The sequence below is a fragment of the Eumetopias jubatus genome, unplaced genomic scaffold, assembly GCF_037043125.1.
Source record: "Eumetopias jubatus isolate StellerSeaLion01/CBP00866 unplaced genomic scaffold, mEumJub1_p1.0 scaffold_1, whole genome shotgun sequence".
NCBI classification, from domain to species: Eukaryota; Metazoa; Chordata; class Mammalia; order Carnivora; family Otariidae; genus Eumetopias; species Eumetopias jubatus.
Window position 1 is genome coordinate 130500135 of NW_028274807.1, and position 27457 is coordinate 130527591.

Here is a 27457-nt window from a genome sequence, read left to right on the forward strand (position 1 = left end):
GTCTCTTCCACCCCGGGCCATGGGAGGTGGTTGTGCCCTGCCTTACTTGGTGACACCTGAATCCCACTTTCCATCTTTCTACAAATGACAGGAAAGCAGTGTGCTTTGCTGGCCCTATTTTCCACGGGAACTTCATTTTCTTCTCCAAAATCATCATGCTGCCAGGAGTCAGAAACTAACCGAGCCTTTGGACATCAGGCGAGGACTTTTCACTGTGACACAATACTCAATACTCACAATGCACTAAACTCATAGATGATTTATTGCTTTAAGTAACTAAACAAGAAAGAGAAGAGACAGGCTGTTGTTTGGATCAAGACAATCGGCATTCTCTCTCCACGGTTTGCCAGTTGCATCTACTTAAAGCCTTAACAGTACTTTCTGGACAATATAAACACGTGATAGCATACATGGAAACAACTTGGCCAATGATACACTGATTTAAATAGCACATAACAAGGGCTCCCAACTGGCTGGGTTGCCCTGAAACGACAGAAAGAACGTGTGTTCGTATGATGTGCTGAGTACAAAACCCTTACAAAAAGTTTTTGGCATTAATACTAATACAAAGTACTTTCTTGGACATTCTGCAAGAGCAGGGGCACACATAGAATTACCTCTTCATTTCCAGATTACCAGTATCTATGGGAATACTTCAAGAAAAGCCGGGAGGTGGGACACCTCCCCTCCCCACTGTCATTTTCTTTGCCGAAGCAGCAGGTCTGTGGGGTTGAGATGGAGCAGGGCACCTGATGGCCTCCAGGCATTGTCACATCCCCCAGGAGCTGCAGAGAACAGCAGGGGTGGACAGTGCCCCAGCAAGGGCGGGGCGGGGGGGAAGAGACAGCCTTGGTTTGTAGCCAGGGAGACCCAAGGATGGATTTGACTCAAATGCTCCCTGGAGGCCCTGGGGGTGGACACAGGCACTGGCTGGCCCAGTCCCTCCTGTGGGACGGGGAAACGGATGAAGAAATAACTTGACCTCTTGCATTCTAACACTGGGGCATTACGACACATTTCTAATGGATGTGCGGAGACCAACACGGTCAGGGACCCAGTCCTTGGAGGGCCCGGGTGAACTCACAAGAAGAGGTCAGGCCAAGCCAAAGGGTAACACGGGACAACGGGGCAAACTGACCCCCAACCCGGATGCCGGCACAGAGCCTCGGGTCTGCCGGCTCATCAGGCTTTCAACACCAATGCTCTAGACTCAATTGTCTTCCACCGTGGCGGGCTCTGCGGCCACCTCCCCGGCACCTCCCTCCCTGGCATCCTCCCCGGAATGGGAGTGCCTAGTGCAGCCCCCCTCGGGGGCCCTGCAGGGCCCAGCTGGACCATTTTGCACAACCTCGCCCTCCACGCAGAACCGGTCAGGATGCTGCTTTCCTTCTGTGACCTCCTGGATGGGGACCTTCAACTCCTCGGAGGCCTCGTCTTCCTGACACAGGCCTGGCACACAGTTTCCCACGTCTTCGGCTTTGGAAAACTGCTCTTCTAAATTCTTCTCGTTTTCTCCTGCTTGTTGCTTTTCTCTGGTGCTCAGTTTACCTTTGGATTTCCTCATCTGCCTGCTGTGCATGTCTTCTCGGGAGAATCGCCACTGGAACTAGAAATCAGAGAGCATAGGGATAAATAAATGCAGTCTCCGTGAACCAAGAGCTCACCTGATTGTCCGCTTGTATCTGCACCCATGTCACTTTTTGGAGCAAGACACACAATTCCCAGTGTTCCTGGAGCAGACCATTACCAGCACCAAACTTGAATCATGGCCCAAACACATCACACCCACTCCAAGAGCCTGCCCGATGCCTTCCATGAGGTGTATCTTAGATGTGAAGTTCAGGGGTCTCTGGGGACGAGAGAGTATGTCTGAAATGGGAATTGGCTCTGGGAAAGGAGGTCCTGACAGCCTATCACTTGGAGAAGCAGGATGGGAGAAAAGACGCGAGGCCTGCCCCTCGGAAGAGCCACGGCGCTGGCTACTCGCTTCCGTTCTGAGTGGGCTGTGGGTTACCAAGCCCCGGGCCTGCATTCTCTTACCAGATGACCGGAGTTAGAAGGGCACAGAACCTGGGGCCGGCGCTGTGCTGCGTGCCCCATCCCCCGTCCCAACTCAGGCCAACTTAAATGGCCATCCGTGCTCCAGTGCTCCCCGGGGCGGGGGGGGGGGGGGGGCTGGCTAATAAAGCCACTCCTGTGACTGCCCCACAGCCCAGCTTCTCCCCTTGCCCACTCCTGTGCCCTCCTTTCCCCGCAGGTGTTCCCGGGGGCACTGCCCCTAAAAATGTCCTCCACCCAAACCTATCTGAGGCTGCTTCCTGGGGAGCTGCCCGGCAACTAAGCATTTCCCCATGGGACAGGGAGGTCAACAGAGGCTCAGCGAGGACAAGGTTGCCCAGTCAGTAATGGAGCTGGGCAAGAACAGGTCATGTTGAAGCTATGAGGTGAGACGGGGCACGAAGAGGCTCCGTGATCGGGCAGTGCCCACGCACCATAGACGTTGCTGTTGGGGGCGGCAGCGGTGGTGCTGAGGTCCAAAGGCAGCGTCCCGCCCGGACGGTATGGGGCCTCGAGATGCCCGCCTGGCAGCCTCTGCTAAGGGATCTGAGGCATTGCCTTGCCGGCACCGGGATCCCGTGGTTGGAACTCAGGGCATGGGTGTTGGAAGCTCAAACTATCCCAGAGGGAAGTTAGCGGTCCGTCCTTGGGCAAGTTACTAATCTCTCCAAGTCTCACATTCCTCATCTCTCCAATAGGCGTCTGCCCCCAGGGCTGTGCTGCCCCTCTGGGGCCCGTTCCTGCTGTCGCAGGTGCAGAGAGCGCCTCCTGTGGTTGGGCGGTGTACAACCGTGGACGAGTGGGCCTGTGCCCGATTCTATCCTGGACTCATTTCTAGAGCAAACCCAGCTCCTCTCTCAGGGACTGCTCTTGCTAACGAAGCAGAACTTCCGTGCATCCTCTGGAAGCCCAGCCATCTCTAGTTTCTTGCAGAAGACCACATTTTGGCCCAGGAGAACACACCAGCCACTTTCTCCAGGGACCAGCTGGGCTGCCGGGCAGAGGATTTGGGGCTGTGAGCACCGAGCTGGTGGGAATGATCCCAGGCAACGTTTTCTGTCCTTCTTAGTCACCACAGGGAAATCTGTCAAGCCACATGCTTTCTAGGACTACACGGTCTTCTGTTCCTCAGACGGGCCATGGTGACGTCACTCACTCCCCCTGCTGCCTAGGGGGCCCCCAATCCCCCCACAGCTGTCACGGGTGCTGCAGCCAAGTACTGAGGAGGCCCTGACTCAACTCTCCCTTTTCCTCCTCATCCCTCTTGCAGAGGCATTCTCCTGAAGCAGGGAAGCAGCGGGGGCCCAAACCCAGGGTCTGTATCATCTGAAAGCAAAATGTTCCAAAGTGTGAAGGCAGACTGCCTGCAGGTACCTGCCTGGGAAGGAACAAGCCCACACCAAGGTGCCTACCATGTCTCTCACACTGTGGCAAGGTCTCCCTTTTCCCTGAATCTCCAAAGCAGTACTCTCACTAGTCATGGTCACCATGATTTTAGAGATGAGCGCATAGAGGTTCAGAGAGGTTGACTAATTTGCCCAAAGTCACAGAGCTAGAAAAGAGCATGCTGGAATTCAGACACAGATGTATCTGGCTCCACACAACCGATTTCTTGGTGGACGAAAGGCTTTAGGCTCTCGCCCTAGCGGCAAGGGAAGAGAGGAAACTAAGGGAGAGGCCAGGCACCTTTGGAAGGGCTCAGCGCAACACATAAGCGCCTCACCTTTCAGACTATATGATGTGAAGATGCTAGGCCAAGTGGTCCGCTAATGGAAATCCAGATTTAACTGCCATTAAAGATACTTTGGTTTGGCTTATTTAAAAAAAAGATCTACACTGAAGCCTCCCTGACAGGCCTATTTAAAAAAAAAAATCAATAATGATAAAATTTGAATGGCAGTCCACAGGTGAGCCAAGAAAGGACCCTACACTATTTAATGAAGACACTGGCCCTCAGACTTGAGTGGGCATCACAATCATCCGGAGGGCTCCTGAAACACATCACTCACCCTGTCCCAGAGTTTCTGACTCTGCAACCTGGGGAGGGGAGGGAGACTTTGCATTTTTAACAAACTCCCAGGTAAGGCCCATACTGCTAGTCCACGGGCCCCAGTCTGAGAATCACTGAGCTAAGAGAAAGACACCCCTTGCCCTCCCGCAGCCCCCCCACCCCGCTCTGCCCCTCATGGAGGGGCTTTCTTGCCTCCCTCCCATCCTCACACCCAGTCCCTTCACTGCGCCCTTCTCCTCTGCCTGTAAACCGAGGACAGTTGGGGGTTTTAACAAACAACAACAATCGTTCCAGGTCCCAAGGCTCAACGAGGCGGCAACGTCTCAGAAAGCAAGATGAGGGGACGCAGGGAGACAGCCACCCCTGGGACCGTGACAGCTTTTGGGGCTGAGGCTCCGAGGGGAGGTCTGTAAAATCCACAGGCTTAAAGGCAGACGGCCCAGCCGAGAGGAGGGGAGGACGGGAGGACGAGATGCTTCCCCTGGAGCGGTACCAGGGAGGGCCTCTGAACAAACGAGGCAGCCCGCACCAATGCCGGGGCCTTCCCCAGCGTGTCTGTGGCAGCTGGGTGTGCCGCCGGCGCCCACACCAGGAAAGGTTCCCACTAGCCGTCCATGTCAGAAAGAAGTGTGGAAAAGAAAAAAATCCTTCCCTCGACAGCAGTGTGGGTCCAGAGTGCCATGTTGGCAAGGGCTAAAGGATTTAATTCCCACATTTTATTTATTTTTTAAATTTAACTTAATTTTTAAAAAAGATTTTATTTATTTGAGGCAGAATGAGAGAGAGAGAGCACATGAGAGGGGGGAGAGTCAGAGGGAGAAGCAGACTCCCCGCCGAGCAGGGAGGCCGATGTGGGACTCGATCCCGGGACTTCAGGATCATGACCTGAGCCGAAGGCAGTCGCTTAACCAAGTGAGACACCCAGGCGCCCTCCCACATTTTAAAAAACTGCCCGTTACCTGCCTCCACTTCAAGGAGTGTAGCTGGAAGGAGTTTAATTATTTGCTTTGAAAGCCCCCTCACGTGCACACAAAGAGGTTTCTTTCAAATGCTGAGAAGTCTTGATGGGAGAATTTTCTCCACTTTGCTGATTAAAAGAGGCCTCAACATGCTGTGTCCTTGGGTCCAGCCTCGTGGTCCCTTTTCTTAGATTTCAATCCAGACATAATACAATGTCCTGGGCTCACACGTTGCATTACTCATACATACAAAGGAAAGGAAGAGAGTGTCTGAGGCAGAGGGCACAACCAGAGCAAAGGCCCTGCGGCAAGAAGGGACACAGAAGTAGCTGGAACGCAGAAAATGGGGCCGGTGGCAGAAGAATCGAGAGGGGCCAGACCACACCTGGCCCTGTGGGGCCCATGCAGACTCCCATCTTTATCTTAAGAACCACACAATGCTTTAGAACCATTCTAAGCCTCGGGGTGACATGATTCAGTGTGCTTTTATAAAAGACTCCCGTGGCTCCTAGTGGAGAACATATGTGAAGGGCAGACCTGCTACCAGAGGATTAGAGTTGTGGAGGCACGGGATGGTGGCCAGAAGTGGAGGGATGCAAGCTCCTAGGACCTAAAATAGACAGCTCTTGAGGATAGAGTGACCGTGGCAGTGAGGAGACGGGGTGTCAAGGGTGAGCCCTGGGTGGGTGGGTGCCTCTGGATGGTGGTGGTGCCCTAGTTCGAGGATTCTAGTACTGAAAATGCAGGTGTGGGAGTCATCAACTCAGGTGGTCAGATGTCTCATTCCGGGGATGAATGAGATTTTCTAGGGAAGAGGCTGGAGAATGAGAGAGAAATGGGTCTGGGTCTGAACAACCTGCTGGAAAACCAGGACAGTGTGGGGCCAGAGCCAAGAGAAAGAGGTGCTTCAAGAGGCAGAGGGCGGTCAACAGTGTCAGTCCTGCGGGGGCTGAAGCACGGGGAGGACTTGATGGAGTCGTTGCCACGGCCACCGGGGTACCCACGGCTCGTGGGAGCAGGCTGCCAACCTGAGTCAGCGGCAGAGCCATCGGCCAGGACCGGGAGAGGGAGACAAGCCATCTGGCTGTGAAGTCCCCCTCTCTGGGACTCCACCAGTGAGCGAGGTGACCTCTCCAGTTCACACAGGAAACCTGTGCTCGACAGGAGCCAACCGTGTGAATGGGCAGGAGATAAATAAGGAGAAAGCAGCCGCCCGCTTTAGTACAGCTGATTGCGGTTGGAAGGGTCTACCGATCAGCAAATAGACGACCCCATCCTCTCGATTTTCCCCGAGGGAAGTCGGTCCACCTCCTTACAGCAGCTTGAAAACACTACCTCTAAGATCTCCTGCTTGTCCCCCTCCGGTAGCCGCACAGCCTTCATACCAAAACCAAACGCCACGTCAGCACGGCCTCCTTCTCTTTAGTAAAGGCAGAGCTGCTGTGTTCTGACGTCTGATGGCAGCCTGGCCAGTGCTGTTGCTGAATGTCATGGTGAATGCACGCGGTCCCCAGGAGCCTAGGGCCAAGCTGCCGCTAACAGTGGTCCGGGGAAGATCCATCTTCCAGCCGGCCGCTGACTGCCCCTGGTGGTTAATGGTGACTTCAGCGGTTGCCTTCTGGCCCTCTGCTGCTGGCACCTGTCACATTAGCGTCTTGGAGCTGAGACAGACACCTTCCTCTGCATTCTACACCATCTGGCTTCAGGTCCCCATCTCCTTGGCGTTCCTCCCAGGAGCCCCCCCGCCCCATAACCCCCTGGGTTTGCTGGCTGGCGAGGGGCTGCTACAATCTGTTCACTTGCTTGTTGCTCCTGTCCAGGTTCTGTGTCCAGAGAACATGAGGAGCTAAGAGGGGAGCATGGGGAGGGGCCAAGCGTGAGGAGAGGAGCAGGTGCATCAGGCTCTGCCAGAGAGCGCTGCCTTGGCCATCAAAGGAGGCTCAGGCTGGCTTCAGGTGACACCTGACTTGGGCTTTCGCAAGTTCCCCAGACTCCCTCGTCTCTTCCCGAGCAAATGGTGACTCGCCCACAGGAGAATCACCCACCAGCTGCAAAGTCATCTGACGCAAGGGAAGGACTTGGGTTTGACTTCCGGAAATGTGGGGCAAGATCTCAGAGTGGGCCACAGTCTCTCGGCACGACTGTGTTTTCCAAGCCTGGTCGTGTGCCGTCCAGTGAGGGGAAGAAGGCCCCCGGCACTCCCCAGGGCAGCCTGGCCTCCGTCCATACCAGCCACCGTCACCGAGAGGCCTTCGGGTCAGGGCATGCCAAGAAGGAGATCTGGTCGGGTCTCTGTACCAAACTTCTGATGTCCCGAGGGATCCAACGGGATGCAACCAGAGCTTGTCATGAGATTAAGATGCAGAGAAGCTGGGCACGAACTCAAGCCATCGCATCCCCGGGGCAGAGGGCAGCTGACTTCATGCCCCTATTTTTAGTTTAGTGGGGATATCTGGTCTATGTGAGTGTCTGACAGAACAGTTCTACTCTGCTCTCTGGTCTGGCAGACAAGACACCCCAGCGCCCCCATCTGTTTTCGGCAGCCTCGGGTGTGATTCCGTTTGCCAAGGGGCTCAGGTGTTCCTCTGAGAGCCCTTGGAAGTTGGAGCTGGCTGCCCACTCAACTGCTATAGAAAATCCAGCTGCAGATGGAGCCCTGCAAAGAAAACTGAGGAAGGCAATCAAGGTCGCTTACCTTTGATTCCTTCTTCTTGACTTTCTGAGGTAGGCACGGTCTCTGAAGAAAGACAATCTGCTTGGTGGATACATTCCCCTCCCTGTAACACATACGGAGCTGAGAATGAGCCGTTACCCCCGGGGGAGCCCCAAACCTTGCCGATGTGTCCATCCGTAAGGCTGCTGAGGCTGAGCACCCACAGAAAGGAAGCTGCCACTCAACAGTGAGAGGTCAGAAATCAAGAAGCACTCCCCCCAACCCAGGCCATCCCCGCCCTTGCCTTCCGAGGGCTCTGCTAGGGGCTCAACCAAAGCTTTGTGGGCATCTCTGCCAAGCCAGCTTCATAGCTGGAAGCTCCCCTTTCCCTCCATGTGAAATAATAGCTGGCATCTTGGCCAAATGATGACAAACTGGCTTCTTTAGTGAATCTCAAGAGGTGGAAGGCCTCTTCCAACTCTGTCTTTGGTAATGCGCCAAGGAGAGGTCAGATGGGCCCAGCATAAGTGGGGAGCCTGCCCATCGGCCTCTGCAGAAGGCTGGCTGAGCACCGGGGTGTGGCCACCCTCACGGGGGCCCCAAGGCAGCCTGGCTCCTGCAGGCACAGGGGAGGGGAGCTCAGGAGCGGGCTCATTTTTCTGGCACAGTGAGTGCGCTTTCCCCTGGCCCCCACAGAGCTGTCTTTAAAGATGGCAGACATATTTGTGAAAGAGATCAGTGTCTTCTCTGCTGAGGCAAGCGCCACTGCAAGGAATGTCAGAGGGAACGGGGGGGGGGGTAGAAAATGAACATATTTTGTGCTGGGGCTGGGCTGGGTGATTTCACACATCATGGCTCATTTAAGCCTCAACCACAGAGCTCCAAGGAGTGGGACCATGGCCTGTCTGTAAAGACAAGAGACAGAAGGTCATTTAAGGAGCGGGCTTGGGGTCACACGGTGAGGATTCGAGCTCAGATCTGCCTGGGTCCACGCGATCTCCACTCCACCCCCAGACGGCGTGCGTGGCACGGGGAAGCGGAGGGTAAGAGGGAATTACTGAGCCGGTATGAGATCTGAGAGGGAGACAGAGACCCCTGTCTGTACTCTCTGGGTTTAGAGAGCTCAAAACGAGCTGGGGCTTCACATTCAAATCCATTCTCATCGTGACTCTTGTCCTTGGGAGTGGGTCATGGAGCAGGCATTCTTCCAACTTATGGACAAGGAAACAGATTCAGAGAAGCTATAGGACTTGACCAGGACGGACAGTTAGCAAGTGGAAGGGTCTGGACTTGGGTTCAAGTCTGCAGGTCCCAAATCCAGGGTTCTTTCCACCCCTCCGCATCACCCCATACCCACAGAAGTCTCGGCTATGAGGCAGCTTGGAGGCTCCCAATGGCCCGGGGCCAAAGGTGGATGCAGACTGGTGCCGGTAGTGTGCAGACCCACTGTGGCCCAGTGTCAGGAGGGAGACACTTGAGAGCCCAGACGGCCTCATGGAGGGACCCAGGAAGGCACAGATCGTCCCCATCATTCTCCACCCTGTCTGCACTCTGCGGCTGCACCACCCTGCTGTTCCCCCAGATCACCAGTCTCGCCTCATGCTAGCCATCACCCCGCAATGGTGAGCATGCAAGAGGACTCGGGGACGGTGGAATACAGGGGGCCATGCCAGGGGGCATCCCTGAAGGTCAGTGAGGAGGCTGCCTGCGTGGGAGGAGCACCTGACTCTGGAGACTGAGGTTCTAATCCCAGTTCTGCCACTTATTGGTTGTGTGGCCTCAGCTATGTGACAGAGCCTCTCTGAGCCTCAGTTTTCTCATCTATAAAATGGGAATTCATATCTATGCTTATAACCCCACAGCATAGTTAGGAGGATTCGTTTAGATAAACCCGAAATACAGATGGAAGGCCTTTCAGGGTTGGTATGACTGGGACACGCCCACGAGGCCAAGGGATGGTGGGCCGAGCTAAGGTGGACAAACGCCCCTAAATGTGAAACCATAAGGAGTGCCACAAGCCAGGGCCAAGACTGCAGGTCTTTACATCTTCTTTGTGGGACTATTGACCAGGGCCGTGATCTTGGGTGACTCTGTCAACCTCCCTGGCCATATGTTCCTCAGCTGTAAAATAGGTTTATTGAAAAGATTCCACCTTGTAGGATTTTTTTCGAGGACTAAATGAAATTTTACATGCAAGGTACCTACCCAGGCCAGCACAGGGCACATAGGAGGGGCTCAATTTCTTTTGTGCCTGAGAGCCCTGGACCCCCTCAACCTAGAAGGCTCATCTTTGACATGCCTGGCAGTCACGATTCACTGGCCAAGGCTCCCCATGTGGGAAGACTACCCCCCGTGGAGTCCCCTGTGGGTTGGTGGTTAAGAATCTGAAATCCCAGCTCCGCTCCTTTCCAGCTGGAAAGTCTGGTGAGCACTCCAGCCTCAGAGGCTTGTTACAGGACTAAATAAATTACGTGCATGAAGTGTGCAGCACAGAGCAGGTGTTGCATAACGATGTTGCTGATGATGCCTGTTGTTGTTACCTGGTAGTCTTGACGACGGGCGTTGGTAGCACACAGGTGAGCTGCCAGCCATAGGCCGCCAGGGAGTTCAGCAGGGGCACGTAGTCGGTCTGCACCTCGACACCCTGGGGGAGAAAGGCCACTGTGAGGGCTGCGGCTGCCCCAAGTCAACACCAAGGGGGCACTGGGCCGAGGTGACGGGGCGCGCCCTGCAGCCCGGAGGTCCCGCTCCTCTGACGCTCACAGACTTCAGAGCCAAACTGCCAACGTGGGATTTCTTTCTGGGCCCGGACTCAGGCTGTGCAGTCGGCAAGGAATTAGAGCCAAAGGATTAATGCAGTAATTTGATTTTTATTCTTGTGTGGACAAATAGCCTCCCGTGAGTCTCTCTGGAGAAGCACAATCACCTGGCCTCAGAGCTGTTTTCAGGGCGGATGACAACACACACCGAAGATTTCGGAGTGTGTGGTGGGGAGTTAGATTACATTTCCCAAAACGATCACGTTGTTTGCATCCAGCCGTGGCAGCAAGACAGACATGTGCACGCTTGTGCGCGTGCGCGCGCATGCGCGCGCGCGCGCGCGCACACACACACACACACACACACACACACACACGGGGAGCTTCACTTCTGTGTTACACAGCCTGACACGAACGCGCTAATGAGTGCTGCCTGTGTTTTATTTCAAATCAGTGTGTACGTGTGTGCTGAGGGCTCTGACGTGCCTTTCAATTTAGAAACTCAGTCGCGGCCCTCATGGGAGGGCACCATACTGCGAGGCTACTGCCCCGGGTTCCGTGTCATGCTCTCTCCCTGCAGCGGGCCTCATTTCTTCCTCGGGGCTCCTGGCAGATGCTGGAGGTACGGCCCCCACCCTGCCCGCTGTCTACGGATTCCCCATCTCTATGAGGTTGGCTTCAGAACTACAGAAAATCTCCCAACAGATGTCCAGATCCCTTCCAACCAAGGCTAGTCAGCGAGTGTTTTGCAGTGGTGGATACAAAGGTGAAGGAAGGCACAGTCCTGCTGCTAGAGTTCACAGCCAGCAGGGGCAACAGCGCAGACATGAAAGTAATGGGAATACAAAACAGCCTATGGGCAGGGCCACGAGGCTTCGAAGGTCAGCAGAAGAGGAAGGATGCCAGCCGTGGTCAAGGCAGGCTTCCTGGGGCCCAAGGGCTGGGCAAGTATTTGACAGGTGGATCTAGGGAAGGGGATTCCAGGGGGAGAACCCCAGCACGTACAACAGAAGATCACACTGGGCCCAGAGCACCCAGGACACTTCACTTGGGAGTGGCACTGCTCACAAGGTGACCAGAGGTGTGAGTGGTTGTGCTGCTAGAGGCTTTTTGGGAATAGAACCAGCTCACCTGGCTGCTCTGGGCTAGGCGGCTGGAAGAGAGATGAGCCTGCCCGCTTCAAATGGCTTTTAAAACCCCTATCGCTGGGCACCCATCCCAGCATGGCTACCAAGTCGCCTGAACTCCTGGCAAGTAATTCATCCTTGGGGATCCTGTTTCCTCAACTGTAAAAAATAAGCCTTGGCCTATGACAGTGGTTCTCAAAGTGTGGTCCCCCAGCCAGCAGCACTGGCATCACCTGGGGGCTTGTTAGAAATGCAGAGTCTTGGGACCCTGCCGAGACCTACCAGATCAGAAACCTTGTGGGTGGGCCCTGAGTCTGTTTGAAAGAACCTTCTCAGTAGTTCTGTCTGATGCACAAGTCGGAGAAGCACTGCCTGGGTAATCAATTAGGTCTCTTCTCTCTTTCAAGACGTATATATTTATTTATTTGAGGGGCGGCAGAGCGGGACTGGGGGAGAGAGAAAGAGAGTCTTAAGCAGACTCCGTGCGGGGCCCAGAGCCAGACGCGGGGCTCCATCTTATGACCCTGAGGTCACGACCCGAGCCAAAACCAAGAGTCGGATGCTCGACCGACTGCGCCCCCCAGGTGCCCCTCAATTAGGTCTCGAACTTCTGATGACAGTAGAGTCCAATTCTGTGGCCAAATTCCATCAGGTGTGTTACCTCAGAGCTAACCTTGCCCATCCTTCTCCATCTGAGCAGGGAAAGAGGAGGGCTCTGTAAGGGAACTGGGGTGAGGAAGGGGTAAGGGAAGGGAACGGACCGGTAGGCTAAGGAGGGAAGCCTTAATAAAAGAGCTGGGAGCAGGAAGGGAAAGGACGAAAGGAGAGAGCCATACAAGTATAATCACTTGATGGCAGGGTCAGGAGGGGCCCCCATCCTGACCCTTTCTCTGAAGCCCCCACTCAGGCCTAGGGACGGCAGATGACCCAAGTGACACCCCTATCTGTCCACCCCCTGGTCACAAGGGGAACTCCCTTCCACACCAGCCTGAGGCATCCTTCGTGCTGGGCCTGGCCCTCACCACCTGCTGGGGCTGCTTTATCCTGACAACCCAGCCCCCATCCCTGCGTTCCCCATTTCAAGAAGGAAGGAAAAAAGTGTTAAATCCACACTCTCAAGCTTTGCGAGGTTATGATTACTTGGGCCTATCAAGAATAACCTTCCCACTTTATCAAGCACTGTGACAAACCCGCCACAATCAGACAGTAGCCATGGCAACTAGGACAAGCTTTGGCGCCTCACAAAGCCCTGAGTGGCAGAATGGAGTCCTTTTATTAGTGCCTGTGGCCCGGCTGGGTTTTCTCCGCGGGCACCCAGAGCAGCGAGACAATGGACAGCGTCCGCTGCAGCCTGACCTGCCTGCTCACGCGGGCCTCACCCAGGCTGCCTCTATTTTGCTCTATTTTATTTCGTTTTGTCACTATCTTAAAGAGAAAGACAGCAGGCTTTCTCCCAAACAGGTTTTCCCCTCAGGGTAGGGGATGTCAGCCAGAGGGTGCAGAAGCACAAAGAACTCAAAGGAAAAGAGAAAACACAACAAAACATAATCCTGCTTGAGAGAACTGAAGGTTCAGTCTCAAGTGCTAGTATCTGGCCGTCACGTGGCGAGGCGAAAAGTAAAATACAAATGGTAGGGGGTGAGGCAGCAACCCTGGCCAGCCTCTCTCGCTTGCGGTGTTTGGGGTGGTCTTGATTTAATTAATGGTAAATGTGATTTTCCATAAGCATCTATCAAAGCCCGTTTGCATATTATCAATACCGTACGCAGACGGCATTTCTCGCATATGACATGAGCCCCATGCAGTCAGGGGAAGAGGCTTTCAAGTCCATTAGCTCAGAAAGGTGGTAGAAAACCTATCCGGGTGGAGGCTCCCTTTGATCTGCTTTTCTGTGACACTCCAGTGAGAACAGAAAAGCACAAACAGCACTCCAAAGACAGCCTGCTTATCAAACGTAAAGACATTTCTTTCTGGAAGTAGGAGCACAAATTTTAATTAACTCTCCACTCTCCTGTGTGGATCCGTAATCTCCGATCACACCTGGCGTGCTAAAAAAATGGAGCATGTCCTGTGGTTTTTCAACTCGTGTAAAAGGAATTCATTTGTATTTATGGCTCTTTTTTCCCCTTTGTTCCCCATAATTTCTCCAGTGGTTGCAAATCAACTAAGGAAACATATCCAACACAACCTTCCTTTGCCCTCCGAAACTCATGACAACAGCATATAGAGTTTACTAAGAAATGCCTTTGTCTTGTGATCATTTTTAAAGATCCTCCATGCAGGGAAGTAATTAGGAGGTAACACACTAGTCCAGTGAGAAAGTTTGTATCCTGAATGTCAGTCTGCTCTTTTCTCCTGTTTCAATCTGTGGAAGCAATCTGGGAGAAAAGCAGTTTCAAAGACAAGACTTGGCTCCTTCTCCACGACTGTGTAAATGAAGAGAGGAATTTAATTTCCCATATCTGAAAAGTGTGCGGGACCAGCACGGGGATAATCTCCATGCCTGAAAACAGTGACTGGGGAACTGTTGCCTCTATTCCCGCCTGCCACCGGGCTGGGCCCTCGCCTTCCATGGAGAGGGCATGTGATGGTACAGCCCTGCAAAAACACGTGTATGTCTTTTGAAAAAATGCTGCCAAAACAGTAATGCCCAGCATTTATTGACAGGGTATGCGTATACTACCTTTTCTTATCAATTTGGGATATACCCTTTGATTTTCTACCATGGGAAATAAAGGTTTCACATTCCCATACACATTGCTTACTTCCTCTTTCTTAGTGTCCCCAATGGTCATAGTGTCATTCTAAGCAAATCAAAAGTTAGTGTTTGTGTTATTACAACTTTGCAAATGTTGCTCAATGCTAGGTCAAGTAATGCACCGTGACTATGCTTTCTTTTTCACGTGATCTTTTCTTTTTCCTGGAGTTAACTGTGTCAATTTTTTTTTCTTCGTGTGTCTGGTTGTATGTGAACCCATCACTAATTTATTTCATATGCTCTACCATCTCTATTCTATGCCCATCGATAAATATCCCATGTGCCTAAATATATTAGTTCTGTTTTGTTTTGTTTTTTTTCTCCACTAAAAACATCACTTCTGGAGCTTTCTGCACCCTCTCTCCAACCCTGGTCTGGCCGCTTTCCATGCCTGGGTTCTTCTCCCACTGCTATCTAAGGCTGGTGTTTTCTTTCTTGGTTTCTTCCACATCATGCTGGAGTACATCCTTTAGTGGCTCCCTAGGAAACACATGCCCTGGAAGTCATTTGAGTCTGTGTGTTCCTAAAAGTGTCATTGTTCTCACTCTTAACTAACAGTTTGGGTACAGAAGTCTGGGCTGGAATCTACTTTCCCATTAAGGTTTTTCAAGCACTGCTCCACTAGCTTCTAGAGATCAGCAGTGCTATTGAGATATCTATTTTGATTGCTAATACTTTGCAACCTGTTGTGCTTTCTAAGCTTTTAGGATATTTTCCCCCATGAAGTTTTAGAATTCCACAAGGTGCCTTGGTGTGAGTCGTTTTTATTCACAGGGCTATACACTTGATGGCCTCACCATTCTCAGGATTTGGGTCCCTCAGTTCTGAAAAGTGTTCTTTTATTTTCCCTTGATAGTTTTCCTTTTCTCCATTTTCTCTCTTCTTTCTGGATCTTCTATAAGTCAAAATGGAGGACTGATATTTTCATGTTATTACCCCTCCCCATTTTCTTACTCTTTTTATTTTCCTTCTGAAGGATTTCCTTTCTCTTTCAGCCTTTTTATAAATTTTCTGCAACCCTATTTTTAAGACCCCAAAGCTGCGGAGATGGGAGCTAGGACTCTTACCACAATACGTAAGGACTTTAAACCAATGCCCCGGTTGTCAGCTTTGCAGTTCACTTCCCACCATCGCATGGTCATTTATGCTTTGAAAACCAGAGCTTTTCTCACCTGGCTCCTTGTACATTCAAGTGGCAGCTTCCTGCATTTTGCTAAGCCAATTAGCATCCCTTTATCTACTTTCCTTTTCTAAAAAGGTGTTGAAATCATTCCTCTTTTCTCCTTTCTCTTCTTCCAATCTTTTTGTTCTTGTGAATATATTACCTATCTTCCTGCCTGTCTGTCTGTCTATCTATCTATCTATCCATCTATCTACAGTCAGGTTTCATTATTCATGGGAGTTATGTTCTATAATGCTGTCATAAGAATTACTGAATACTCTGAACCAATGCTCTAGGGGAAACACAGGGTTAAGTTTCTTTGAGCTTCTGATGACAACATCTTCATCTCCTGATCAATACAGAACTTTGTTTTATGTGTGTTTCTGTTTAAAGGCACCTTCTAAAATATATCTTGTTGATTCATTAACTTTGAACTCTCAGCCAACAGCACCAGAACTCAAGCCTGAACAAAATTTACCTAATATGTGTCTTTGCTCTGTAAGGCACATTGCAGCCTTCTTGTGCCTAGGAACACCAGACAGCACATCAGCATGAGGTCTGGGGCCACTTTAAACAGCAAAATCACCGATGAAAGGTAGAAAAATGTGAAAAGTGTGGCACTAAGTAGACTGCAAACAGGACACTTATTTATAGTATGAGAGCTGAAACAAGAAGGCAGAGTGTCACCTTAACTGGGAACATGAATGTTGGCAACTCCAATTTTTTGCATATGCCTGCAAGTGACAGTGAAAGAACCAAGAAAATTGATCCGGGGATTACAAATAAATTTAAGCAATTAGGATTTGCAAATATTGAATCCATGAATAATGAGAATTGACTCTAGCATCTATCTATCTACCTGCCTACCTACCTAGCTACCTATCATTGATCATTCCTTTTGTATCATTTCACTGAGATTTTTCAGAAGAAATAGATGCCTGTGTCCAACTCCCCACAATGAACACAGCTTTATTATTTTAATTTTAATGAGCCTACTAGAAGCCCTTTCTAACCAAGCTAGAGTCTGGAAACCATAAAGTAAAAATAATATATTTGATGACATAAAAACCCTTCTGCAAGACAAAAGACAAGCTATGTAAAGTCAAAAGACAAAAGACAAGATGGGAAAACATTTGTAGCTCATATTACAGATAAGAAAGGAAGAGCTCCTAAAATCTGATTAAAAAAAAATCCAATAATCCAAGTTTTAAAATGGACACAAACAGGAGAGTCACAAAAAAGGAAATTCAAATGGTCATTAAGCACGCCAGAAAACACTCCATCCCACAATAACAGAAATGCAAACTAAAACTACTGAGATAGGTATTTTCACCTGTCATATTGGTAAAAATCCAGAAGTTTGACAGCTACTTTGTTGGGGAAGTGAGCATTCTCATACACCGCTGGCAGGAAGGCAAACTGATTCAACCTCATAGAGAACAATTTGACAGTATCTCTCAAAATTGCAAATATATCTACCCCTTGACACAACAATCTCACTTCTGGGAATTGATCTGTATCTATCTATCGATACATATAATGACAAATGTACAAAGTTATTCACTGGAGAACTGTTTGCAATAGCAAAACACTAAAGACTACCCAAGTGTCCAACAACATTAGGCTTGCTAAATTAAATTATGTTCTAGCACGTGATGACTAGGGGCCTGGGTACTGGCTGATCACGGGTTGAGCCAAGGTGAGCAGGATGAGGAGGACAATGCGAGGTAGTGAATGCCATTTTAGACATGCTGTGTTCAAGGAAGAGTGTCCAGGAGGCAGCTGGATGAGACGGGGCCTACGGTAGAAAGAATATGTTCACCCACTCCCCAAATATGCCTACGTGCTAATCCCTGGAGCCTGGGCCCACGTCACCTTCCGTGATAAAAGAGATTTGGCAGATGTGATGAAGTTAAGGATCTTGAGAAAGAAAGATTATCCACATGGGCTCAGCGTAATCAAAAGGGTCCTTTGAAGAGGGAAGCAGGCAGTGGGGGGTTGGGCCCCCCCAGTCAGGGAAGGCGGTAGGAGGAATGGAAGCAGAGGTCTAAGTGGCTGGCTCTGAGCAGGATGGCCTCTACAAGTTGCAAAGTCAAGGAACAGGTTCCCTCCTACAGTCTCTAGAAAGAATGCAGCTCTGCCACCACCTTGATTTCAATCCCTTAAAACCCATTTTGGACTTCTGACCTCCAGAACGATAAGAGAATAAATCCCTGTCATTTTCAGCCCACAGCAGCAACAGAACCTAATACACAGTTAAAGGCAGGGAAAGGTAGGATGAAAATAAAGAGCTGGAGGGGACAGCCAACACTCGGTAGCTGCAACCTCAAGGAGCCTTGAGGTCGGCTGAGGACAGGATCTCCTGGGGAGGAGGTGAGGGGAGAATAAAGAAAACGCAGACTGGATGGAGAGAAATCAGCTCTTGAGCAGCCAGGGTGAGAAACAGGTTTAAGGAGAAAGAGTCACACCATCAAATGTCACAAGAGGGCAAGAAACGCCATGCCCGAAGGACTATTTCTGCAGTCGACAGTGAGGTCTTGGGAGACCACAGCCAGGACATCTTAGGAGGGAAGTGGCAGACGGCAAGAGGTCGAGCACGTGGCTGGTAGCGAAGACAAGACAGGGTGTAAGCATGCTGTCAGGAAAGGTGGGTTTACTTTGACTGTGCCTGGGCACAGCGGGGACCCTGGCCACAAGGGCAGGTGGAGAGTCCTGCCCTCATATAATGGAAAGTAGAGGTCCGAAGGCGGGGCAGGAGGGAAATGCCAAGGAACGTTTCATCTCTATTTATCCAATGATAAGTGGATGCTATTAACACTGGGCCAGGCCAGTCTTGCAGAAAACTCAGTGAGTCCTTCAGTATCCCAGAGGACGGGGCTACACTCATACCACTCCATTTATGAACCTCCACACTCAGCCAACCTGGTTCTGTGCTGGGCACCTGGGAAACCTCTTCTGCAGCAGGAGATCCCAGTCTGGGGGTATGGAGAGACTAACACCGTTCCGCCACCAGATGGAAGCCACCATGAACTGTGCTGGAGGGAAGGATAGAGGAAGGGACGACTTGCTCCTCCGCTCTCACTGGGGAAGGGGCAAATCCCTCTGAGGCCAGCTGGGGCTGCAGCAGCCCTGCCTCACAGGCCCTCATCTTCCATCCTCCCGGGGGCCTCCTGCCGCAGCCTCTGCCAGCCGGAGGGAGGGGCAAGGACGCTGGGGCCGGCTGGAGATGTTGTTTTCCTCTTTGTTTTACACACAATGCCCCAGAAAAACATTTTCCTGATATGTAATTAGGCCAACATAATAGAGTCTAAGAAAGCAGTCGGGCTCATTTTAGACAACTTTGCCTTTCATAACGTTCAAAGAGAATATGTTAAAAAAAAAAAAGCTTAGTTCTCAGATGTAGAAAAGGGGGCAGATGAAATGCAGGCTGTGTAAAGAGTCTTCCATCCCAAGACTCTTTTCCCACCCCTGCTGCTTAATTTACATCTTTGCCTGATTTTCTCCACCATGCAAGAAAGGTAACCAACTCTGGAGCCCTTTGAGAGTCCAACAAAATAATAATGATAGTTCTTATTATTATCTGAGATGCATTGTTTGCAAAAGTGACCTCAATTATTGCCTCCCTGTATCCAGGCCTCTTTACAACATAACTCTGCCTAAAGAGAGAGAGAGTCCATTTCTCCACCCCTTGGATCCAAGCTAGTCTTGTGATTTTCTCTGACCAACAGAATATGGTCGATGTGACCTTATGGGAGTTCTGAACCTGCGTCTCTAGGGGCCATGCTGCTTCCACTTGCTCTCGTGGAGCCCTGCCGATGCTCTGAGGATATGCCCAGGCTAGCCTGGCGGAGGATGGCAGACGTCTGAGACGCCATCTTGGACCTGTGAGCTGCTGCCGAGGCCTGTGTTGTGAGCCCAGGTGGGGTTAGTCAAGCCTAGGCCAGATCAGAAGAGTCACCTGGTGGATCTGTGGACTCACTTAGCAACAATAAAGGGTTGTTATTTTAAATCGCTAAGTGTTGGCTGTTTTATTCCATAGTAGAAGCTAACTGCCCTCTTCTTATTACTCTAGGACGAGCCGGATGCCCAGGCAAATGTCTCGAAGGAAGACCATCGTGGAAGTCACGTGGTCTAACTTCAGAGAAATCAAAACGTAATAGCTGCGACTGAATGGAATTCGGTGTTTTAATTTTTCACCCCCAGCCCTCACTTCCTCTCTACCAGCCACTCTGTGTGACCTTGCATTACACCTGCAGCCCTGAAGTCCAGTTGGTGATAACCTACCAGGAGACCCAGCACTACCACTCACATACCCTGGGAGGGAGAGATAAAAAAACTGGGGAAGAGCAGCCCTGCTCGAGACCCCGCTCTGGCTTCTCCTAAAGTACCACACGTGCCAAGCTGGCAGGAAAACCCAACCTGCATGGGCAAGATAACACTCTCCCGGACGTGAGGACAAGCAGGGCGATCCCGTCCTGGGAAGCGTGGGTGTCTCTGCAGTCCCATGCACGGGAGGCGGGAAGGGGTTGCGGGGTGGCAGGCGATGGTGCGCCGTACATGCTAGCAGAGCTGTCTTCTGACATGCACCTGCCCAGGCGCGACGAAAACCACAAGAGGTGCGTTACACTAAAGGGCTGGTGGATTATGCTGGAGTTGATGACGCTGGGCATTTTGAGGTTAAGGGGGTGACGCCTGGGCAAACCCTGGCCATTGGTGGGGACAGCCACTGCCACAGTTCCGAATGCAAACAGTTAAGCATCTCCCAGCTGCTACATCCTGTTGGCTGCTCAGCGGGACCTCATACTGTCGCAGCATGGGGCTTACGGTCCTCCAGAAGCTGACATTTCACACACATACTCAATGCATCAGGGGCGAGCATGTCCTCTCCGACAGACTTGGAAGCAGCTTTGTTTGATAACAATTAAACAAGAAACGTTTTCTCTCTCCAGGGACTTGCCAAGTCCCTCCCACTTGTGTTGATGAGCGAGGAAATTAGGCGTTCAGGGAGTAAATAGGATTTGCCACTTTATTACCACTCTTTAGACGCTTTGAGGTAGATGGAGGATCATTTTCTAACCGTTCTTTTTTATTTTTTCACCTTAACTACTACCTGGAAAAGAGAGGATTTAAAAAGAGCTTTTCCACAGGATATATTTAAAGGTATTTACTTTGGAGTTTTGGGGGCTGGAAAGTTTGTCAGCAAAAACTCTAGAACTTTTAAAAAAATTATTTTATTTTATTTGGGGGGGGAGGGGCAGAGGGAGAGAGAGAATCTTAAGCAGGCTCCACACCCAGCAGGGAGCCCGATGTGGGGCTGGATCTCACCGCCCTGAGATCACGACCTGAGGCGAAATCTAGAGTCAGACACTTAACTGACTGAGCCACCCAGGTGCCCCCAAAACTCTAGTACTTTTAAGACTACATCAAAATTACCACCTTCCTCTACAGTAGAGTCCTGACACCTTACAATAATCATAAAATGCTAACCCAAAAAATGGCCCCGAACAAAGGTTGGTTCAAAATCTTAACAGAAGAGGAAACGGAAGGAAAGGATTATTCCACTGTCACTGTGCAAATTGGCAACAAACAGAGCTACACAAAGCTGGGTGTCCTGGTGTATTGGGCTACATCAGCCTTGGGTTCACTCTGAAAAGAAAGTGGGTAAGACCTCAATGCTGTGGAACGTTCAACACAACAGATTTTCTCTCCCTGACTTTCTCCACCTGGTGAATTCAAGGTGCCACAGTCCCACTTTGGCACTCGGTCAATATTCTCTTCAGTCAATTTACTCTTCCCGGTGACCCAATTGTCAGCGTCTTGTTGCTATGGTTACCACGATTCCAACTCCGCCATCTCGCTCCATGCTCCCTTCTCCCTCAGGCTAAATTATGTTGCACGAATCCCACAGCATGTCCTCTGAGGACCCTGCTTCTGGTAAGTGGACTTCTAATAGAGCATCCAAGAAAACTATCCAGCCTTCAGAACATGTCAGATCCCTGACTGTCCAGTACCCCCAGCCCATGAGTCCTTCCATTCTCTCTGGCTCCCTGCTCCACTACAACGTAGAGGTAAATCCACCAGAGTCTGTAACAGCACTCTTGGGTTCCCATCAGCATCTGCACAATGACTCACCAAAGGACGAGCTATGAAGAGCAAAGTAAAGTCGAAAAAATGAAAATGATCTGAGAGAGACTGGCCAACTCTACTTGGTGTCCTCTAAAAAAACATCCCCCTATCACCCACTGTCCCCTGCCCTATCACTTCATCTTATGGATCACTACTTGGCACAGATTTGTTTACCTATTTATTGCCCTTTCCTTCACAGGAACACAATCTCCACAAAGGCAAGGATTTTATTTATCTTATCGCTGACGAATCCCAAGCATCTAGGGAAGTGTCTGGCACAAGTAAGTACTCAATAGATAGTTGTCGAGTAAATGAATGAATGCACCTGATGCCTCATTTTTGGGGTAGGTTCTGCTGTTGCTGTCCTATACTCTCAAAGTCTTATAAAAATTGCTGTAAATCACATTCAACATTGATGAGACATAAGTTTACCATTAAAAAATGTTAGTTAATCTGCCAGAAGGGTGTGATACCATTCTCCTGGGTATTCTGTATGTGGAAGCTGGAAATATATTCTTGTATGAAAATTAAACGCACAGAGTCACATGCTGGTCACCAACCATTAAGGCCACTGGATGTTTTAGCAAAGATTATCTGGTAACTTATTAACTGGCCACACACCAATTCATCCATTCCCTGCATCTGTGCTACTGCAGCATGTTGCAGACTATCTACCAGAAGATAGCGTGTATTTCCCCAGCTCTTGAATCTGAGCTTGGTTTTGTGACTTTCTTCGACCAATGGGATATTAACAGATGTGAGGCAAACCAAGGCATGAAATAAGCTAGCACACTGGGGCTCTTGGGGACGCTGTGACTGGAATCATGTGGAAGAAGCCCAGCTAACCTCCTGGGCATTAAGATATGCAAGACCCTGTTGCCACAGCCAATAGCCAGCCAACCACCGGACATGAGAGCAAGGCCACCCTGGACCACCCAGCCATCAGCTGAGGCATGAGAGAGCCCAGGGGAGATCAGCGAAGCGGCTCCAGAGTAGACTGCTCAGCTGACCCAAAGAATCCTGAGCTAAGTAAATAGCTATTTGAAGCTACGAAGATTAGAATGGTTTGCTACACAGCGAAAACTGATATAGACTAGAAAACAAAACTGCCAACTATGATTTAACAGAGACAAGTCTACCTGCTTCTTTCAAAGTTATTTTGTCCTCATATAGGAAGGTAGCTCTACAGAGTCTCGTGGCCCAAACAAGTTTGAAATAGGGCAATACTTTTGTGATGAACCTTGACCTTTACCTTCTTGCCCAATATCCCCTTCTGAACACTAGCAAAAATTTTCAAGGTAAAATCCAAAGTAAAATTTGTTTCAGTGAGATAAAAATAAAAATTAGCTAGCTTAAAAAAAGTACGGACCTTTAAATCAAAAAGTGACATGAAGTATCATGATAAAAGCTAAAGAATATTCATGGTTGGGGCACCTGGGTGGCTCAGTCAGTTGAATGTCCAGCTCCTGATTTTGGCTCAGGTCATGATCTCAGGGTTGTGAGATTGAGTCCCACATCAGGCACTGTGCTGGGCATGGAGCCTGCTTAGGATTCTCTCTCTCTCTTCTTCCCCCTCTGCTCTTCTCTCGCTCCCTCTCTTAAAAAACTGTTCACGGTTTACAAGCACAAGAAAATGGAAACCCCCTAAAATCCACCAATAGAAAACTAATGAAGTAAATTAAAATATGATTGTTCATATCCTGAAATACTTTACAGCCATTTAAATTGATGAAGTAGAAACTGTATGAACAGTATGATCCCAAATATGCAAATATAGACAGAATATATACTAGAAGAAAAAATACCCAGATGTTGTTACATTGCTTTGCGGCTCTTTTCTCAGTGATGACGACAGTAGGGTTTTTGCCTTCTTTTCCTTATTTGCATTTTCTAAACTCCTCAACGACAAGCACCACTTTTTAAAAAAATCTTTATTGAAATATCTAAATAGTCACCCACTTAGTCTTCAATTCAGTGGTTTTAAATATATTCACAGAATGGTGCAACCATCACCGCAGTCTGAATCGGGAACATCTTCATCACTCCCCCAAGTTTCTTGAACCTATTAGCAGTCCCTCTCCTTCCCCCCACCTCGAGGCAGCTACCAACCTACTTTCTGTTTCTATGGATTTGCCTAATCTGGACAGTTCATGTAAATGGAATCATACACTATGTGGCCTTTTGTGTCTGGTTTTTTTCACTTTAGCATAATGTTTCCAAGGTTCATCTGTACTGTAGCATGTATCAGTACTTTGTTCGTTTTTATTGTCAAACAATACTCCATTGTTTGGGTATATCACATTGTGCTTATTTATTCAGCACTTGCTGGAAATCCAGACTGTCTCCACCTTTTGGATATTATGAATAATGATGCTATGAAGACTCGTGTATAGGTTTTTGTTTAGACATATGTTTTCATTTCTCTTGGATATTTGTCTAGGAGTGGAATTGCTAGGTCACATGACAACTATTAACTATTGACATTTTGAGGAACTGTCCATGCATCACTTTTATAAAAGGAACAGACCTCTTGGCCTCCTTAGACTATCTCCTGAGCCTTCTTTATCTAATTTTCCAAGTGATGTAAGCAAAGAGACAACCCCATCTACCTCAGCTGAAGAGGATGTTAAGAATTCTGCCTCAAACAGGCCCCTAACTTAAAAGCAATGGGCCACGGGCACCTGGGTGGCTCAGTCGGTTAAGCGGCTGCCTTCGGCTCAGGTCATAATCCCAAGGTCCTGGGATCAAGCCCCACATCGGGCTCCCTACTCAGCGGGGAGCCTGCTTCTCCTTCTCCCTCTGCCTGCTGCTCCCCCTGCTTGTGCTCCCTCTCTCAGTCAAATAAATAAATAAAATCTTCCCCCAAAATTCCTTTTCATTAGAATTGTTATCAAATCAGGTATTCTCCCTTCTATATTACTGATTTTTTTTAACTTAAATGCAACGGATTTTTTTTTTTTTTTTGGATACTTAAATGTACCCTCATTACATTTTATTGGGCTGGTCTTGATCCAACATTGATAAATTAAGAAGTAGTGAGATTAGAAGGGAATTAAGAAGTCAGAGAAACCTACTCAAGCCAGAAGCTGGTTTAGGTAAGTCATTTTCAAGGTTTTGTTTTTTTCTTTTCTTTTCCTTTTTTTTTTTCATTAAGTAGCCCCACTGGGTGCTTTCCACAAACACCAACTGTAATCTAAATTAGAAACTCAATGTGTAAAAACAGAGATTCAAAAAAAGCAGTTCTTGTTGACACTGGGGTGGGTGGGTTGTCCAGAATCTTCCCCACTCCCCACTGTCAAACGCACCCTTCATCGTCTTCCTCTCATGCCCAGCTGCAATGTTTCTGGAGAGCCCAAGAGCATCCATGTTCTTTAGATCCTCATGGCCACCTGGTAGACTCTGTAGCCTCCCAGTTTTGGGTCTTTCTCCACAGGCCCACTACCTTCTAAATCTCTACACAAGCCATTGAAAAAGCTGCAAAAGAGGCCAATGCACAAGATGGCATCACAGGGCCTAGGAGCAAAGACCTCCCTCCAATTAAAACACATCTTTGCTGAGTATAGCCTCTCAACCAGTCACGCTCCATCCTCAGGCCCTTCCTTTTTATTTAGCTTTATTAAAATTCTTGGCCAAGTGAATTTCAAAAAGGACAAATTCCAAGAAGTGGCAATGAAGGATCACTTAACTACAAGAACACCCTCCAACTCTCTATACTCACTGAGTTAATACCCTAAGTTCTTCTTGGAGAACCATCTCCCCTTCCTCATCTGCAGCTTGCAGACTGTCTATGCATCTAAAAAGTTCTTATACGGGGCTACACAGAAAGCATGAGAAGGAATGCAGCAGTCCCTAGGAGCAAAGACCAGCCCTTGGCTGGCAGCCAACAAGGAAACAAAGACATTAGTCCTACAGCCGTGAGGAACTGAATTTGGCCAACAATCTGAATGAGCTTAGGAGTGGATTCTTGCCCCAGAGCCCCCCATAAGGAACACAGACCTGCCAATACCCAGTTTCAGCTTTGGGAGACCCTCCACAGAGTAAGCAGTTGAGCCCACCTGGATTCTGAAGCAAAGAAACAGTAAGATAGTAATTGTGTACGGATGTGTTTAACACCCTCACAGAATTAGCTTCCACCATGTCAAACACCCAGGGAAATCTAGACATCAAGCCTATCATATCACATTGAAGGCTGCCTCCTTCTTGTCATTCTGTGGCACACAATGAAGGTTTTAAAGCATACTTTTTTCTTTTTAAATGCATTTGTTACAAGATTATGGAAATGTGCTGACTTCTTTCATCATCCCTTCCTCTGCAGCAAAGCTCTAAATTCACCCTGCCCTGTGGTCTTGACCAGAACGTACATATGCTTGCCTCTCCCCTCCCACCAGCTCCACAAGAGGCCTGGTGACTTAGCGCCTTTCACCACCCTCAGGACACGTGACAACAAAGAAAAATTATTTATGGGCGTGCAAAGGCCAGGGGGTGGGAATTCATTTTTAATGACTGTATTCCTACTCTCTAGTGAAAGACATCAATCCTTCTGCCTAAATTCCCTCCATTCATCATGTTTTCACAGCGGCTGACACACAGTAGGAACTCAACATTTATTTATGAATGTTTTAAAAGGTCTAACTTAACCTGTATAACTAAATTTTGTACAGGAAGTGAAATATGGGTGTCAGAACAAGACCACTGACTTTATGGAAGAAAAACATCAAATTCTTCCTTTTCACCCTCCCACTCTCCAAGCTGTCCGCAAGTCCAGTTTTCTTTAAAATACTTCTACGAGCATCCCCTGTCTTTCTAGTCCCACTCAGTGGCAAACACTGCTAGTGGCCAAAATAACCACTTGTTAGCCCCGGTCCCCTTCCTAGGTGACACCCCCTCTAGCTCCAGCTAACCATTTCCTTGACAATGATGTGGGTCTGTGACCTAAGCCCTGGCCAAGGGGATCCAAGCAAACTCTGCTTGAGAGTTTCTGGGAATAGTTTTACTTGCTAATAAAAAAAGGGCACATAGCAGGAAATGCCCTGTTCTTCTCTCAGCTGTCAATTATGTTCATATGAGACGCTTGGAGCTGCTGCAGCCGCCTTGGGCCTAGCGTCCCAAAGAGAGACCTGGCAGGCAAGCTGAGGACCAGCATGCAGAAAGGTGACAGCACCTGGGTCCTCCCCGATGTCCTTAAGCCACTGAAAAAGCTGATTCTGCAACCACCTCACCTCCCTCCAGACTTCCTGCTCGGTGAGATGAGAGGAAAAATCCATACTGTTTAAGCCATTTCTAGTTGGATGTTCTGGTGCTGACATGGAAAGCATCCTGACCAATACCATGACCACCACCCTTATTCTCTGACCTTGGGACCTCTCCCCCAAGTGTCTACCTTCTCCCCATTCCAGTTCATCTCTCCCAACAATACGCCACTTCAGGGCCAACTGGCTGGACTCACGGCTATCTGATGAGATCCCCACCATAGCCCCCTTCAACCCACTGCCAACCCAGGCTCTTGCCTGGCCCACAGAGTTCTCTGCAGACTCTCTTCCCAAGCAGACATGCTGTCAAGTACGCGCCCCAGGGTTCCCTTGCTGTTACGTCCAAGCATGTCAAACTGGTTTCCCAGGGCTGCTACACAGCCCACAAACGTGGTGGCTTCCATCAATAGAAATTCATCCTCTCACAGTCTGGAGGCCAGAAGTCCCAAGTCAGTACAACTGTGCCAGAATCAAGGTGTCACAGGGCCAGGCTCCCTCGGGAGGCTCTAGGGGAAAACCCATTTCTGACTTCTTCCAGCTTCTGGTGGCTGCCTGCCCTCCTTGGCTTGTGGCCACATCACTCCAGTCTTCAAGG

The 27457-nt window shown here is 49.5% G+C and overlaps 1 protein-coding gene across 3 annotated transcripts in view; it reads right to left on the reverse strand.

Annotated features, from left to right (window-relative positions):
• Window positions 1–244: 244 nt before the first annotated feature.
• RFTN1 (raftlin, lipid raft linker 1) overlaps window positions 245–27457 on the reverse strand; it is a 200700-nt gene continuing 173487 nt past the window's right edge. For all 3 annotated transcript variants that reach the window (XM_028099111.2, XM_028099109.2, XM_028099110.2), the window contains 3 exons: window positions 10222–10325; window positions 7724–7805; window positions 245–1606 (listed from right to left, as the gene is read on the reverse strand). In XM_028099111.2, the coding sequence (XP_027954912.2) occupies window positions 1211–1606; window positions 7724–7805; window positions 10222–10325 (582 nt within the window). In that variant the 3' untranslated portion in view covers window positions 245–1210. The remainder of the gene's footprint in view (window positions 1607–7723; window positions 7806–10221; window positions 10326–27457) is intronic.